Source organism: Colias philodice, chromosome 20 (genome assembly GCF_061535455.1).
Source record: "Colias philodice isolate Cphi_HAF_F1 chromosome 20, ilColPhil1 Martin Lab GWU primary, whole genome shotgun sequence".
NCBI lineage: Eukaryota > Metazoa > Arthropoda > Insecta > Lepidoptera > Pieridae > Colias > Colias philodice.
The window spans coordinates 11,305-28,646 of record NC_143105.1 but is presented as its reverse complement, the minus strand read 5'-3'; the positions used below and the strand labels follow the sequence as shown (position 1 = coordinate 28,646).

Below are 17,342 nucleotides of genomic sequence, written 5' to 3'. Positions count from 1 at the left end.
CCGCAGCCCGCGGTACTTCTAGAAATGTACACGTCATTATTTTATGTATATATTCTACTAGCTTTCCGCCCGCGGCTTCGCCCGCGTTTTCAAAGAAAAACCCGTTCCCGTAGGATTTCCGGGATAAAACCTATCCTATCCTATGTCCTTTCTCGGACCGTATCAAAATATCTCTATACCAAATTTCATGCAAATTGGTTCAGTAGTTAAGGCGTGATTGAGTAACAGACAGACCGACAGAGTTACTTTCGCATTTATAATATAAGTATGGATGAAGTATTCGTGTGAAGCGTGGAATACTAAAAACTGTGTGTTTTACGTGTTTATATTAGTCTAATTATTAGTTAATTGCAAATAAAATTCATTACGATACTTAATTCATATTTAAGACGAATATTTAGAACACACGCCACTCGTATACCTAACTATAAAATATCTTTATCACAAAGACTGCAGATTGTTCACAAAAATATCGGAGTTTCAATTGCCCACAAACGATCATTATACGAATAATGTCTGACCGCCGCGCGCCGGCCGCGCCCGCACCGGCCGCGGCGTTTGAAAATTCCATGCCAATAATTTTAAATGTAAATATGTTTAAAAGAATCATAGGGAAATATTTCAATTTTTAATTTTTAAGTATGTAATATTTCAATTTTTCATGACAGATAAATAAGGATTTAACAGCTACATTATATTAGATACATACCTAATAGGTAGACATGTATGACAGTATGGTTTGTGATTTTTTTTTATGATTATTATTACGAGTCTCTACGGCCGCGGCGATCGAGCCCGGTACTAGACTAACAAATACGCGTTCACCATCAATATTGCGCTTTTTATATTTACCTCGCTGTTACTCCATCGCATCGTTTGAATGATCTTAAATGAATAGGTTGGTAATACCGTATGTCGTGGCTAATATATTATCTGCAGTGCAGGCGGTTCGCACGCCGGTCGACGGCCGCGCGCCATCGATTGTGAGCGCAGGGTGTACTGTTGGTACTGTGCCTGTGTAGCGACTAGAGGCCCAAGTTGAAAAATGTGGCCCCGGCGGAGGCCGCTCGCAACTGCAATTCGAAGCGAAGTCAAAATACGCTCGAATATTGTTGTCTCTGTTGCACAATTCCCGCCGGCCCCACGCTTGAATGCGACAGCACGACGACCTATGAAAATTTGTGATTAATTTGAATGTGTGCCGTAATACCAAAAATGATGAATGAAAACTCGATGCTTTTCCAATTTTTTTTGCATATTGTGTAACTTAACAATATAAGCCATGTTTCGAATTATATTATATTAAGAATATTGCCGTTTTTAATACAGAATTGATGAGTCGAAAACATATCATTTATACTTTAAAAATGTGAGAAATACAAATTGTTTACAATTCGTTGTATTTAAGTATTTTGCAATAAAAATCATTTGGGAACCTAGATAAATACTGTCTTATTCCGAATAACAGCACAATAAAGTGGAAATATGCTCAAACTGAAAATGATTTTGGTATTACGTTTGTATGGAAAAATTGTCGTCCGCCGGCCCCTTAATGTACCGTGAATCAAACGCCAGATTCTAATCATATCATACTTTTTAAGGTTAACTATAAAAGCCTGTCCCGCATAGGTATTACCTATAACCATATATGTTATTTTAGCATTTTTTCCACACCCACCTTGTTGTCTCGAGGAGTGTTAAGGTACCTATCTATTTAGATAAATATTTCGTATTCGGTCCTGTGAGAACTGAGAACTAATACCTAAAAGCCGACCGTAATGAAGTACATCGATAGATCTGGGAGCGTAGTCGTGGAAAATGTAATGAGATAATATACAAGTCAATTAGCCAATGATATAGAGCGTGCAGCGAGCGACATCGATACGTCGCTCACAAACCGTATCACTGCACACAAACAGTTTATAACCGCTCCCCATTTTGCCCCCCATTCAATTACCTATGCCGCGAATTCGGAATCTGATAATTTTAGGTTCGGTTGGAGGGGGAGGTGTCGTTTTCGTTAACACTTCAATCAATATACCTAACACTTTAAAATTGAATACATATAGTGAACATTCCATGTGTTGAATGTTTGCAAACATGACTAATTAGAATAGTTTTGAAATTTAATTTCATTCAAATGCATGTTTCGTCGCTGCACGATCTACCTGTAACGCTGAGCACAGGCGCGCGGCGCGTGGCGCGTGGGGCGGGCGGTGCGCGACGCGGACGCGCTGCGGGCTCTTGTTTGGGTTCTATTCCAGGCGCGTGCCACCACGCACATACTCACCGATGCATGCCAGAGATTCTTTTGCTCTCGACGGTTTCGCACGTTCCCCGCTAACTAGCGGCGTTTTAGCGGACGTAATCATGTAGGTATTTTGAGGTAGGTATCTAAATGAACTTTTGCTATTGCTATTAAAAGCGTTTCTAAAACATACGCATGCCTCTATACGATGATTGAGTTATAGTCACCTAATTAAAAAAATTGCAAACGTAATTTGCGAGACATGCCGATACTGAGAACTTTCTCAGCCTTAGCATACTTGTGTCCGCTCCGCTTACGTAGCGTAGGCGGTGGTCGAGCGTGAAGAATGCGCCCAACGGAGAAACTCGCCGACGGGATCTTCTGTTTCAGCGACACCGCTTGCGTTGTAAACACCGGGACATACTTCGTTTACATTTAGACAGATAGGGACCTCTCGAATACTCGTTTAAAAGTAAAAAATAACATTTAAAAAATTTATTACATTTAAGTATTTAAAAAATACAAATACAATAAAGATATTATCTATACATACTAATATTATAAAGCTGAAGAGTTTGTTTGTTAGTTTGTTTGAACGCGCTAATCTCGTAATTAATATGTAAAAGATTATTTAATAACATGGTACAAATAAAGATTTAATAACTTTTAACAAAAAACTAAACTGCTTTCAAATTGTCAGAACTAGATAAAGTTTAAATGTTATCAAAGGGAAGCGAAGCACGAGCGTTGAAAAAAGAGTTATCAAAATCGGTTTACTTTCTGAGATAACAAATATAAAAAAAAACCTTTTTTTCAAGTCGGTTGAATAGGAAAACTGTCTAAACGCGTAATTAATATTCATGTCAACGCCGATCCTGTTTTGCCGTTCTTCCTTTTATAGTGAAACTAGCTCACCGCCCGCGGCTTCGCCCGCTTGGTCTAAAACCCAATAAATTATATACTAAAACCTTCCTCTTAAATCACTCTCTCTATTAAAAAAACCGCATCAAAATCCGTTGCGTAGTTTTAAAGATTCAAGCATACAAAGGGACATAGGGACAGAGAAAGCGAATTTGTTTTATACTATGCAATGTAGTGATAGTGATTGAGCATTGAGAAAATTTTGATTTTCAAAAACTTTACCCTCCATATACAGGGTGTCCCACTGTGGGTATACTAAGCTCAAAGGAGGTTATAGTTTTGCATACGCTGAGTACGTAAAAAATACTTATAAAATTCTAGATGCATTTTTTTTTCAAATAGATGAATTCTTAAAACTCTTTGTGTGCACCCATAACAAGAAACCCGCCCAACTTTGACACCAGCACGTGAGCTATTGTTTAAGATTATATTTTCATAGACAAAATGCTCATATTAGAGAAGCGGTATATGCCGGCTGCGCGAAACTAGAGAAGAAAACATGGATTTACAGGAAAAATTGAGCAAAAAATTTTTGGCGTAATTTTGTTGTTGAAATTTTTTTTAAGTATTTTTTACGTGATTACTGTATGCAAAATTACAAGTCGCCTCGCGCTTAGTATACCAATAGTGGGACACCCTGTATAGGTACGCAAAGCCCCTGCGGCCTGCACACAGTTATGGGGACATGGTTACAGTTTACCTCCCGTAAATAAATAAATAAATTCTTTATTTCAGAACAATTAAAAGTCCTATAATAATTTACAAATGTATATATAATTATATTTGTACAGAAAAAAAACGTAAACAAAAAATAACTGGTATCAATAATTATTATAACGCATGAAATGTCTGACGTCGTTTATGTGAGAACGAACATCCACTTATACGAGGTGATCCATTAAATTAAGCGAGTGGAACCACTTATGTAACGAAGCGATAAGGGATTAATATCCGCTGGGAGATGTGCCAGAACGGTTTTTGACCATCAGCACGTTTATGGAGGTCAAATCGGTTAGTCACATTACTACTTGACGGACTTCGTTTGAGACTCAATAATATTAAGCATATCAAAATGTTCCTTTATAGGGAATTTCCTTGATTCCAGGCGAGCAGCTAGCGCGTGTGACAGCGACACGGACGGCATGTGGAAGGGGGAGCTGCCTGCGCGCCCCGCGGCCTCGCCGGGCCTGCTGCGCCGCCGCTACTCCGTGCCGGAGACTATTATGAGAAAGTTCGTATCCACATGATCATATCCTCTTTAAGTAATGGTACGTTAGTAGGTACTCTGATCACCTGCTTGACCCTAAAAAAAAAACAATCAGTTAAACGGATCTTTGCATAATGCTAAAACTCGTTTCTAAGGGACACGGGACTTCATTTAGTTTTATAAACTATAATGTGGTAATGCGCAAATGTATCCAAGCAGGTACATAAAAGAAAAAAATAAAAATAATTAACTAAAAGAAATGTAACATGCAGTGAATCCTGTAACAGGATTCCTGTGGATACGCGGAGATCACGTTATTTTACTTTTTTAGAAATTAGCCAAATTAAAAGTATAATTGATAAAAAAGATCAAGATCCTTGAGATCTAAATTATTTATAATCATTTTATATAAGTGTATTATTTATTTGAATTATTTTTAAATATTTATATCTATTTCAGGTATCGCTTAGCACAACAAAAATCTGATATGGAGGAAGCCGGACAAAGCAGTGCCTCACCGGCTTCTACGGCGGCGCGAGGAACCTGCCACTGCTGTGGACCTCGAGGATCTCGACGAGATCGAGACCCAATGCGAAAATCCGCCCTCCTTCGCCTATGGGGACGAGCTGGAGCCTCCCCGGTCAGAGCATGTTGCTGTCCACCCGGAACCCGCTCATTAGACGGTTCACATTCTGAACTGAGAACGCCACGTTGTCTAACTCCAAAACGATTGCGACTTGACTCGTCCCGTGATCGAGAAGATGCGTTAAAAATGCACACGCGCGCTCTGTCGACTTATTCGGATCCACCGCCTGAGCTCACAACTAGCATGACTTCAGAGAAAACGCAATCACCGACATATTCAGATCGAACAGCTCTTTTGACGGACATTACCTCTGATTGCCAAACGAGCCTGCAACCTGAACATTTAACGTACGCTGTATCAGATGGCGGCTCATTCACTGACTCCTCGGAAACATTTACAACCTCTATGCCTACTACAAAAGAGACTGAAATTGATAACCAAAAATATTGTTCTCTAATGTCAAATGGTAGTTACATTGATGGTCGCATAAGTGAAAGGTCAGTAAGTGCTGAAAACAATGACAGTAATCTAGTTCCATTTGATCAACAGTTATCTATCGATACTCAGAAATATGATATACTTGAGATAGTAGTATCTGAAACATTAAATGTTCAACCAGCAACAGCTGTAAAATCTATAGTAAATGAAAAGGTATCCAGTCCGATCAGGAGTGCAGTATTAAATAAACGTAAACAAAATGTCGATATCGATGAATATGTATCCAATATACTTGTGGAAAGTCTAAATTCCCTAACGGACCAGCTTGAATCAATGAATGCATCTATGGGTTATGACAAAAAACTTAATATCGTAGAAAAAGAGATAAAAGTGAAATTACAAAATACGGGAGTTAATACAATAGTGCACCTAAGCCCAACATCTAATAATCAAATTATTTTTGGTAATGAAGAACTCTGCAATAGTGACAATAGACATGAAAATGAAAACAATCAACGCAAATTAAGTAGCGTAAATATACGCGAAAGTGTTTTGAGTACCGAAACAAACAATAATTTAACATCGTCAGAAAGCATGAGAGATAATAACTCCAACCATAGTCATCAACAACAAACAGGTAATTTTTTAAATATAACCAATACGGAAAATGTAAATAAATCAATTTTACATCAAATACAAAAACTATTCAAGGACGAATTTCGAAGAAATGACCAGGCTGAAAATCCTTTACCCGAAATATCACACATTGAAATATCTAATGTTGATGTATTTTTAAACGACAACGCCGGTGAATACAAGAATTCTGATACAATCGAAATTCAAACACAAGCTAATCAAGATAACGGAGAGGTACTAGGAGGGGTCGGTACTGGTAATTATTATGAAGAACTTGAAGAAAATACTCTAGTTCCGAGATTTTCAGCGTTGCCTCATAGTGATTCGATGGAAGTAAATACTTCATCGTCAGATGATACTGAGATCTTAGGTTCCGAATGCACAAGTCTTGTCGACAGCTTAGACGATCCTAACTCACCGAGGTCAATACTCTTGCGCCGAGCTTATACAAATAACATAAGAAGTGAACTAGTCCGTTCATCAATCGATGTACTAGACCTTTTACCAGAGAACACCAGTCAAAATGATATTCATTCTCCAAAAGAAAAAGGAGAAGCCTTCTTTATAAGAATTAAAGATGATAACTGTGATTGTGAAAAAGAAAATATAGTTGTAGCAGATCATATGCCTGAAACCATTAAGCAGAGATTGTATAGAAGGCATAGAAAGAGAGAACAGAGAATGGAATGCGTAAGGCGAAGTAAAGTGAAACAATTAAAAAAAGATATCATCAAACAAAAGCACAATGAGATTTACAAGTCCAAGAAAGAAATAGAGAAAGAATGCATGGCTATCATAAATACATTAATTGAAGATGTTATAGCTAAGATTGCTCAAGATGAGTATAAATATATGCGAATTAAGCAACGGTCTAACAACGTACCTACGACTAAGTCAGAAGAAAATTTGAATAGACGTGTATGGAAAAAAGAAAATGAATCAAATAGGAAATCCAATAAAAGTAAGATGGTTCATTCACATTCTTGTTATGATTACACCAGTAAGGATTTAAAAGCGGAAAGATCTAAACGCAGCAAGCATTCTTCACAACTAAATACACTGAGCACACCAGAAGAACATATACCAAAAAGAATATATCAAAAGTCCGAAATACACGATGGAAACAACTGTATAGAAATACTAGAAATATTAGAATATGTAAATAATTCACAAAGTTCCACGGAAACTACAAATTCAGATGAAAATCATAATGGCTGTCAAATAAAAAATAAAAAGTCTAGAATCCCTATACCTGTATATGAAAGGATTCAAAGGATACCGAAAGGTAGTTCTCACATGAATTATAGTAAAAATACCTGTGGACGTACTCCACCGTTACTTTCACGCGAACGCAGCGAAAAGACACAACATTTACTGACATCCATGCTATTGGATGTTTTTCATGAAGATAATGATCCGATTCAAGACATACCCATCCGCCGCAATGCAGTGCCTTACGAACCTCGAACGAGGTCTAACTCATTAAGGTTTCAAAACTCTTTCGATATTATACCTGAAGAGAAGAGCAGTTTAAGTATGGAGTCGACTGGAGAGGACCTAGCTTGTCGCCGAGCCTCAGCACCCAGTTTAGGTGATAGCCTATCGACTGATCAAGAAGAGCAACCTAAAAAAAGCCCATCTCCAAAGAAACTAACAAGATATAAAGACTTCAAGAGTGCAGGAACGTCACCTATGCCCGATGTATACAAAACACAAAGTCACGCAGCAGCAATGACTTCACCGATTCGTAAATCTGCTTCAACTAGTCCAATACGTTTAGGTCTTTCAAATAATAAAGGAAACAATGGAACGCAACACGTAAGCCAGCCGCGGCCACTGCAGCGTCGGGACGATGAAGGTATAGCGCGCACATTCGCACCGCCGCTCGTTGCCCAACGCACTGCTTCAACTATTTTCGTAGAGTAACTCCCACGCTACTCGAGCTATAACTGGAGTTGTTAATAAAACCAAATTCAGACGATGACACTTGGAAATAAAGCCTTTCTTTCTCGACTCGTTATCATGAGTGATTATGAGGCTGAGCAGACAATATAATTTTAACTTACTATTAAATATTAATAATGCAAAATTCCAAGTGTTGTCGTTTTCTATGTTGTTACACGTCTGTTAACGATCACGTAAATAGAAATTGTTATTTTGAGAGGCACAAGCACTATTTATTATAGATAGATATTTATGTATACTTATGTATAATTATCAATAAAGCGTATAAAATCTAGACGTTAGTTTTATTTATCTCAAGGTTCAGAAAGACGAAAGTCAGTCACCACGCAGTACGAAGAGCAGATAAGAAATGTACAAAGCGATCCGGAAGGGAGGCGAGAACGCAAAGTAAAAACTCACAATTGCATTAAAGACAATAAAATTAATGAGGTAACGAAAGAAAGGAGACGCAAGTCTGACAGAGTAAAAGATAGAAGTATTAAAGATAGATACGAAGAAAAGATATTGAGTCAGAATATGTATCAGAAGAAAAAAAGCAGGTCAGATCGCAGTGAGGTCGGATCGGAAGGGAGTAGGGACGAAAGAGATGGCAGTTCGAGCTCGAGCGAGTCGGGCGGCAGTCTGCTCTGCTCGCTGGCCCCCGCTTGGCTCAGTGCACGGAGGCGAAGACGAAGAGCTGCAAGCAGTTCAGGTACAAAAATACAATGAGCATTTTCCTTGTCGTATTATACCTTGCCTTTTATTGTGTAAAATAGTTTTAAATAAATTAAGTTAGCTCATGAGCGATTTAGTAAAATAATATAATATTAATATTGCATTTCGTAATGTCTGACTTAGAATGGATTAGTTAGTTATTATTAAGCTGATGTTAAAAGTGACGTCCTCATTGTGCAATGACGAGCTATATTTACAATTTCTAAATGAACTTTCCGAAAACCGAAAAAAGAAAAAAGATAGAACAAAAACCTTTCAACTTTCAACCTTGAATTGACATTTTTATGTAGGAACCACATTCATTTTCGTTACCTATTCAAATATAGCTCCAAGGGAATGCATTTGTACTTTACTGTTCCCATCGCACACAAGTCACAACGGGCGGGCTAATCCCATTTAGCTCCCATACAGGGAATACATTTGTATGTACTTGTCTGTTCCGTTCGCACACGACGGCGCAGGCGACTGGGCGGTGACGGTGGCGGGCTCGTGCGCTGCCGCGCTGCCCAACGACGTGGAGATGCGGCTGCGCTTCCCCGACCCGCACGCGCGCGCGCCCCATCCGCCCCACCCGCCCTCCTTCAGCGCTGTGAGTGCACGTACACTCGACTTACTTAACTTATCGTGTATCTCATGAACTGTTTTGAAAATTTCAAAGAACAGATATTTCTGTTGCCTTTAAAATAAATAAAATTTTAAATTTCAAAATAATAATCTATACTAATATTATAAAGCTAAAGAGTTTGTTTGTTTGTTTGAACGCGCTAATCTCGGGAACTACTGGTCCGATTTGAAAAATTCTTTCGGTAGATAGCTCATTTATCGAGGACGGTTATAGGCTATACCTATATCATCACGCTACGACTAACAGGAATGGAGCCACGGGGGTGAAACCGCGCGGAGCAGCTAGTAATTTATATAACGTTAGAATTACCTGATTGACCAGTATACATTTTTCCCCTCGTCGGATTTTAACGGAATTGTTCCCGTATTGCATGAACGCACATGAACGTATCTCGCGGCAGGTGGAATGCGGCACTGACTGCAGCAGAGCGTGCCGCGCGCCGCCGCACGCGCCACACGCACCGCACGGGCCGCACTCGCGCCGGCCGCGGCGCACGAGCGACGACGCGGGCAGACTCACGCTGACTGTGAAGAAAGAGGCGTCTGGTAAGTGGTAACGCCCATTTCAACACAAATAAATACCTCTTTCAACCACTCTCTCACTGTATAGTGTGAGTTAAGGTTAATCGAAAAACTGAGATTTGTAGATATCAATAAGTGGATCCATAAATCAAGAAAGACAAAATAAGCAACATTTGTTTTTCAAAAAACCTATATTATGAAAATATGTTCGCATGTTAAAGCAATGAGCATTAAAATTACTAATTATTGTTAATCCGTAAAAATATTTTTTATACAGATTCTTCAGTTCTTGCATCTAAGAGCGTGAAGAAATCTTCTGACCTTCTGCCTGATTTAGAGACATTCCGGGCTTCACGATGTAAAACTAAAAGTTCTCTTAAGGTACATTATCATTCTTTTTATTTTATTTATCGTAAATACACATAATGGTATTATTTAATTTCTATTTAGGTATCACCACGACTCATGAGCTCAATACACTACAGACTCTTAAACTATTAATATACAAAAATTTTAAAGTATAGGAAAAAAATGTGAGGCGTCACGGGACGCCTGGCAGATGTAAATATCGACATTATCACAGTATAAAGAGAACAAGTAAGTTATCTTGGAACAAAGGTACATCGCGCCGTTTGTAAAATTGTTTGGACCGTTTTCGTGAGGGCCCGCCTGCTGTGAGCGGTAGGTGTTTGGTCTATAAGTAATTATTAAAAATAATATTTTTATATAAAATAATATTTTAAATAATTATAGATATTATCAACGTGACAAGTGAAAACCCTGCGCCTCGCGAGTTTAGGTACCGTGCGCTCCTAAACGCCGGGAGTCAGCCTACTTGTTCTCTTTATACTATGACATTATTTTGTAAAGAATTCAGAAAAGAACAGATTGTTGCATATAGACTATGTACATAGATACAATGTTGCGTGGCGACGCGTCATGTTCCGTGATATATGTATAATCAGTTTCAGAGATGATGTATTTCTGTTGTCACTTGTCGCTATATTAAAAAATCGGCTGAGCAACGGTTGGCACGGTCATAAGTATGATGAGTGACCTTTTCTTTGTTGCAGAGCGTATTTGTATGGAACCCTTAGTATCGCGTGTTCTACTCGCACTTCTTTATCTCAATCGATTATAATACATAGAGTAGGTATGCAGTGGCACATGTGCATATTGTATTTATTTAATGAATAACGTAATTTACATTTTGATGACGTGCCTATTTGAAATATTTGCTGGCCAATTATTTACATCGAGAAGGCGGTTGTTTCAGACGCGTCGGGGGTACTCCCTTCACTGCTGGCTTCCAGAAGAAGATCCTACGCAGATAAGGTGATACAGAAATCCTTTACAAATACACACATCAACAAAGTCTAGGGATATTTTGTATTGTACTTAGTTACGAATAACTAAAAATCTATGAAGAATTTTGTCATACTGTAAATGGAAGAATTATAGATCATTTTAAGGTCTTTAATAAAAAATAAAAAGATTTAATGCACACAGAGTGCACAGGAGATCGCAGGAAGTTAATCTTTATGTCTGAAGACATGTTTTAGCATAGCAATGTGGCAAACGCGGACGACGGCTTTTATAGGCACGAGAGCATATTTAGCATGTGTGGTGCAAGTTGATGCCTTTGCTGTTAACCAGCGTTTTCCAACGTGGGGTCAAATCAAGAAAATTATGAAAGCCTAAGTGGTCAGATTATTCTGACGGCCGGACTTTGTATTTTTCAGTTTTAAGATCAAATCAAATCTTTCAAGTGATGGGTGGCTAAGGTGGCTAAACTAAACTGTGTTTTTGTCCCACACAGAGTGCAAATGGACCAAAAATTTCTACTCATGAGCGATGATGCCCCTTCGCATACGGCACGACAAGGTGCGGCCGCTCTTCCTTACTAGTCCGTTTTCTTATGGGCATGCTTGTATGGAAAGGTATACATTTTTGAGTAAAGCAATGAAATTTGGTTCGAATGTTGTACTCGTCCACCTAAGCCAAAATCGCCTGGTAGCCAGTGTCTACTCCCCGGCAGAAGGGAGGGAGGGGGGGTTATAGAACAGAGCGCCCGGCGCTCGGAAAAAAAATTCTAGCGGATTCATTTGGCCCTTTGAGTCGAGTTTGGTGTCGTTATCAGGTAACTAGATGATGCCCGACTCATTCCCCATACCAGTTTTTTAGGGTTCCGTAGCAAAATATGTCACAATCTTTAAAATAATAAACTTTTGGCAGTGGTAAAATCCAAACAAACCAGTATATCTTTATATTTTTGTATCAAACTTGGTTTATAAAAAAATATTGTCTGAAAGGCCATTTCATGCAGATTATAAGAACATTAACATGTAACATATATCTTACCATTTTCAATGTGAAATAAATTATAGAAAGTTCAGGAACGTTAGTCAGCGCAGCGTAGGGGAAGGCTAATAGACCCGAAAAATAAGCAATAACATAAAACAAAAACCAGTGTAGTGCGAGTCCGACTCGCCCATGAGTGTTTCGTACTTATTTGTCCTATACCATGTTCTCTTGTCTGGTAGGACCTGATTAACTGATACACACACACTTTCGTCTTTATACTATTAGTGTGATTTTTAATCATCTTTAAATTATAAATGAAGTCAGGTAACATTGTTAAAAATAAAGATATATAATAATAGAACGTTTTTGTATTAATAATAATGACAACCACCTCCACAATTACATAATTCGGTACATTTGAGCTGGCGTATAAAACACTTCAATCTGGAATTGCAAGATTTCACGCACCGACATCTTGTCAATTCAAAGCTTCTCTTTTCTTTTTATTTCAGATGGGCAAGGAATATTTTGATTTTTTTAGGTCCCTAAATATATACAGCCTGTAAAACTGCCCTTAAGGTGTGTTGTTTAAGGGCAGCTTCTGTGGGAGGCAAATTTTCGATTTGCCTGTCCGTTTTTGTGAAAAATTTGTTTGCGACCCTCATTTACTGTCACAGCGGGGTACAATGTGAAAAACAAACATGTACTTATAATAATTATAAAAATATATAAGTTCTGGATAAGAGTATCCTTAAAATATCGTGACCGTCCTTACCTATCATGCATTCGGTTTAAAGAACTTTATTTATCTCATAAACAAGAACAATACAATATGATCTTTTACAAATATGAGAAATAACAATTTTGCAGTTAGTATAACACAATCAGCTATCGAAATTAGTTAAGTATGTCTTTAATTTAGTTTTAAAAATAGTTAGATAGTTCTTTTAGACCTTCTAGCTTGGAATACATGATATTCTGTACTAGCCATATCTGTCGACTGTTCTTAACATTATTTTGGCTACTACTACTATATCGTGTGTTCCAAAGCTAGAAGGTCTAAAAGAACTATAGGTACACATGCATTTGGGGTATGGAAGGCATATCCGAATGTCACACGAGGATTTGAAGCACTAATTTAAAGTGGCAAATATGCAGACAGTGAAATTCAACAGTTTGTGATTACAATTGCAATTTTTTATAATTATTATAAGTACATGTTTGTTTTTCACATTGTACCCCGCTGTGACAGTAAATGAGGGTCGCAAACAAATTTTTCACAAAAACGGACAGGCAAATCGAAAATTTGCCTCCCACAGAAGCTGCCCTTAAACAACACACCTTAAGGGCAGTTTTACAGGCTGTATATATTTAGGGACCTAAAAAAATCAAAATATTCCTTGCCCATCTGAAATAAAAAGAAAAGAGAAGCTTTGAATTGACAAGATGTCGGTGCGTGAAATCTTGCAATTCCAGATTGAAGTGTTTTATACGCCAGTTCAAATGTACCGAATTATGTAATTGTGGAGGTGGTTGTCATTATTATTAATACAAAAACGTTCTATTATTATATATATCTTTATTTTTAACAATGTTACCTGACTTCATTTATAATTTAAAGATGATTAAAAATCACACTAATATTATAAAGACGAAAGTGTGTGTGTATCAGTTAGCCAGGTCCTACCAGACAAGAGAACATGGTATAGGACAAATAAGTACGAAACACTCATGGGCGAGTCAGACTCGCACTTGACTGGTTTTTTTTTTATGTTATTGCTTATTTTTCGGGTCTATTAGCCGTCCCCTACGCTGCGCTCACGAACGTTCCTGAACTTTCTATAATTTATTTCACATTGAAAATGGTAAGATATATGTTACATGTTAATGTTTTTATAATCTGCATGAAATGGCCTTTCAGACAGTATTTTTTTATAAACCAAGTTTGATACAAAAATATAAAGATATACTGGTTTGTTTGGATTTTGCCACTGCCAAAAGTTTATTATTTTAAAGATTGTGACATATTTTGCTACGGAACCCTAAAAAACTGGTATGGGGAATGAATCGGGCATCATCTAGTTACCTGATAACGACACCAAACTCGACTCAAAGGGCCAAATGAATCCGCCAGAATTTTTTTTCCGAGCGCCGGGCGCTCTGTTCTATAACCCCCCCTCCCTCCCTTCTGCCGGGGAGTAGACACTGGCTACCAGGCGATTTTGGCTTAGGTGGACGAGTACAACATTCGAACCAAATTTCATTGCTTTACTCAAAAATGTATACCTTTTCCCATAAGAAAACGGACTATACTACGATATTCAAGTCTTGCACACTCACTCGTCTTTTAATTCTATCAATAATGCTTAGGATATGTCACAATATCTTTATTAGAGCTCTTGCTCTGAGAGATTTTCCGCAAAATTTAACTACGGACTAACATCTTTACGAACACTTCCAAAGAACACAGGTCTTCATAACTAAGAAAATCATGAAATGTTTTTATTTTGTTTTAAAGACCTTAAAATTATCTTTAATTCTTCCATTTACAATATGACATAGTTCTTCATAGATTCGTATGAATATCTTAAATATATTCGTACAATACATAATACCTATCCCTAGACTTTGTTGATGTGTGTATACATTTATAGTTTATACATTATAGTTACGTTTTTAATTATTAGTTATATCTATGTATTTGATTTGCCAACAGATGTACATCTTATACGTAATATACTTTGAGTAATTGTGACATAAGAAGCATGCATATCAAGATGTAGATCTAATTACAGGCAAATACAACATGCATTTTTGAGTTATTTCAAATTATAGTTTCTAACTAAGAAAGTTGATGTCAACTTTTGTACTATTAAATAATCTATACCTAGGGATTTTTATAAAATAAACCGTAAAATCATGCGTTAGGATACATATTAAAAAGCTGAATTTAGTATTTAAGTTAGTTTTCACTAAAATCAAGCTGTCAAATAAAAGGCATAGTTTACTTGTGTACCTACTGTTTAGATATCGGTTTAAATGTGTTGATTTTGGCGACAGTGGTTTTCGTACTAGTAATACATTATAGCAGTTCTAGTGTCTTGTTATTTAGATTTCTATGGTCGCGACCATGGAAATATATATATATGTATATATATACCGTGGTCGCGACAAACTCTAGCAATGACTCAATAACTCAGTATGACTCATCTCTCCTCTCATTAAAGGATGTTAATACTTAATGTATTGTTTTTTTTTCAAATAATGGTGTATGATGCATTCAGCCGAAAGTTCAAATTTTTCAAAACACAATTAAAAATAAATTATTACAATTTATCGCTCACAGTTAGTCGCTCACTTAGTAATTCAGTAACCCCAATTTATTATTTTTGTCATCTTAAGCTTTATTAGACTTTTAAATACTGCCCTTTTTATTATTTGATATTTCTTGAATAAAAATCAATAAATTGATGTTGCAGGGCACGTAACGGGTTATCGGTGCTGGGCAGCGCCATCGTGCCGGAGCAGAAGCCGCGTGTGCCCACCATGAGCGAACGCGACCTCACTCGCCTGTGCGCGCCGCGACGCCGCTTCTCTTGCGTGCGTCCGTGAAGTGATGTTACAGAGCACTGAGCACGTAACGGTTTATCGGTGCTGGGCAGCGCCATCGTGCCGGAGCAGAAGCCGCGCGTGCCCACCATGAGCGAGCGCGACCTCACTCGCCTGTGCGCGCCGCGACGCCGCTTCTCTTGCGTGCGTCCGTGAAGTGATGTTACAGAGCACGTAACGGCGTATCGGTGCTGGGCAGCGCCATCGTGCCAGAGTTATTTCAAAAACAATTTCTATACATATGGAGAAAAATAAATCTTTGTACTTAAATAAATATTTCATATTTTACAAAATTAAAATGTATATACTTAATCGATCTAGTTTTTTATTTTGATCACCTCTGATAATGTAATATAAAACGCAACTCTGTGGCAATCATGTTAATATTCTGACAGATATTATTAACTTAAAATATATTCGCTAAACTTTATTTAAAATAAAGTTCATCTAAAACATTAAAACGAAGAGAATAAAATAAAAAAGAGCGTGTGTGCCGAGATAACGTGTCAGAAGAGAAACTTCTTTGGCGAGATTCATAGATACCAAAATCGCCGCCTTACTCCATAACGTGTAACCAGTATTACCATGACGCGATCTTGAAATTTTACTCTCAATGCGTCTAAAGAAGTTTCACTTCAAAAGGCTATAATCTGTGTACAGTAACACAGAATTTGAATTCTGCTCGAAAAATATGTAAACGGTTGTAAGAAAAATATACCAAATTATCGACGGTAACACTGAGGATTTGTTAATAGCTCTTTCAAAAACCTTGAAAATTATGTATATTGGAATAATGCAAGCCAAAGTTCCACTTTATCTATATACTAAACTTGCTTGGATGGGTGAGCGCAGTGCCCAAAACTATGAAACAAGATCTGCATTCCAAAAACTAGCCATTCCTAGACACCACTCCGCAGCGTTCAGGGGTAGTTTCCGCTACAGTGCCACCATGTGTTGGAATAATCTTCCACCACCACTGCGCCAATTGCGCACTAAAGAAAACTTCCGTATAAAATATCCCACCAAAAACATAAATGTAAAAATTGGAGCCGAGTTCAATCGTTGACTTAATTTGCCAAAAATGAGATCTAAATGTGTGCCAAGTTCTGTAGACAGTCCAGAAATTTATTTACAAGTTCTTAGGTGAACTGAAAACTCAATTGTTTTATTTTCCCTTAGAGAACAACGTTTATTCCAAAATATGACTTTTTTAATTTGAATAATATAATTTTTTCGGCCACCGATTAGTCTGTTGTGATCTATATTTTAACACTATTATGGTGAATATAATATAATATTTTCTATTTTTATAAACTTTTCCATTTTTCCATACAAAATTAATGTCATTGAAAAAAAATTAAATACAGATAAATTCAGTATTTTCTGATTTTTTCCTTTGTACACACACCATTACCTAGTTGACTACAAAATTTGAACTTTCTAGGTCATCTGGAAGTGGGTTAGGTTTTGTATACTTACAGGGTGTAATCGTTAAGTGTGCACAGGCGATTTTTCCGTAAGTATTACAGATAACAGAAAACTTTAAATTGATATCGAAAGTACTTAAC

General features: G+C 37.4%; 1 protein-coding gene across 1 annotated transcript in view; it reads left to right on the top strand.

The window, feature by feature from the left end:
• The window catches only part of LOC149479185 (uncharacterized), a 37,474-nt gene extending 21,376 nt beyond the window's left edge, over positions 1-16,098 (top strand). The window contains exons 3-10 of the mRNA XM_089708323.1: positions 4,275-4,400; positions 4,836-7,959; positions 8,284-8,692; positions 9,177-9,304; positions 9,741-9,885; positions 10,139-10,242; positions 11,138-11,196; positions 15,645-16,098. Of these exons, the coding sequence (XP_089564449.1) occupies positions 4,312-4,400; positions 4,836-7,959; positions 8,284-8,692; positions 9,177-9,304; positions 9,741-9,885; positions 10,139-10,242; positions 11,138-11,196; positions 15,645-15,777 (4,191 nt within the window). The 5' untranslated portion in view covers positions 4,275-4,311 and the 3' untranslated portion in view covers positions 15,778-16,098. The remainder of the gene's footprint in view (positions 1-4,274; positions 4,401-4,835; positions 7,960-8,283; positions 8,693-9,176; positions 9,305-9,740; positions 9,886-10,138; positions 10,243-11,137; positions 11,197-15,644) is intronic.
• The last annotated feature ends 1,244 nt before the right edge of the window (positions 16,099-17,342 follow it).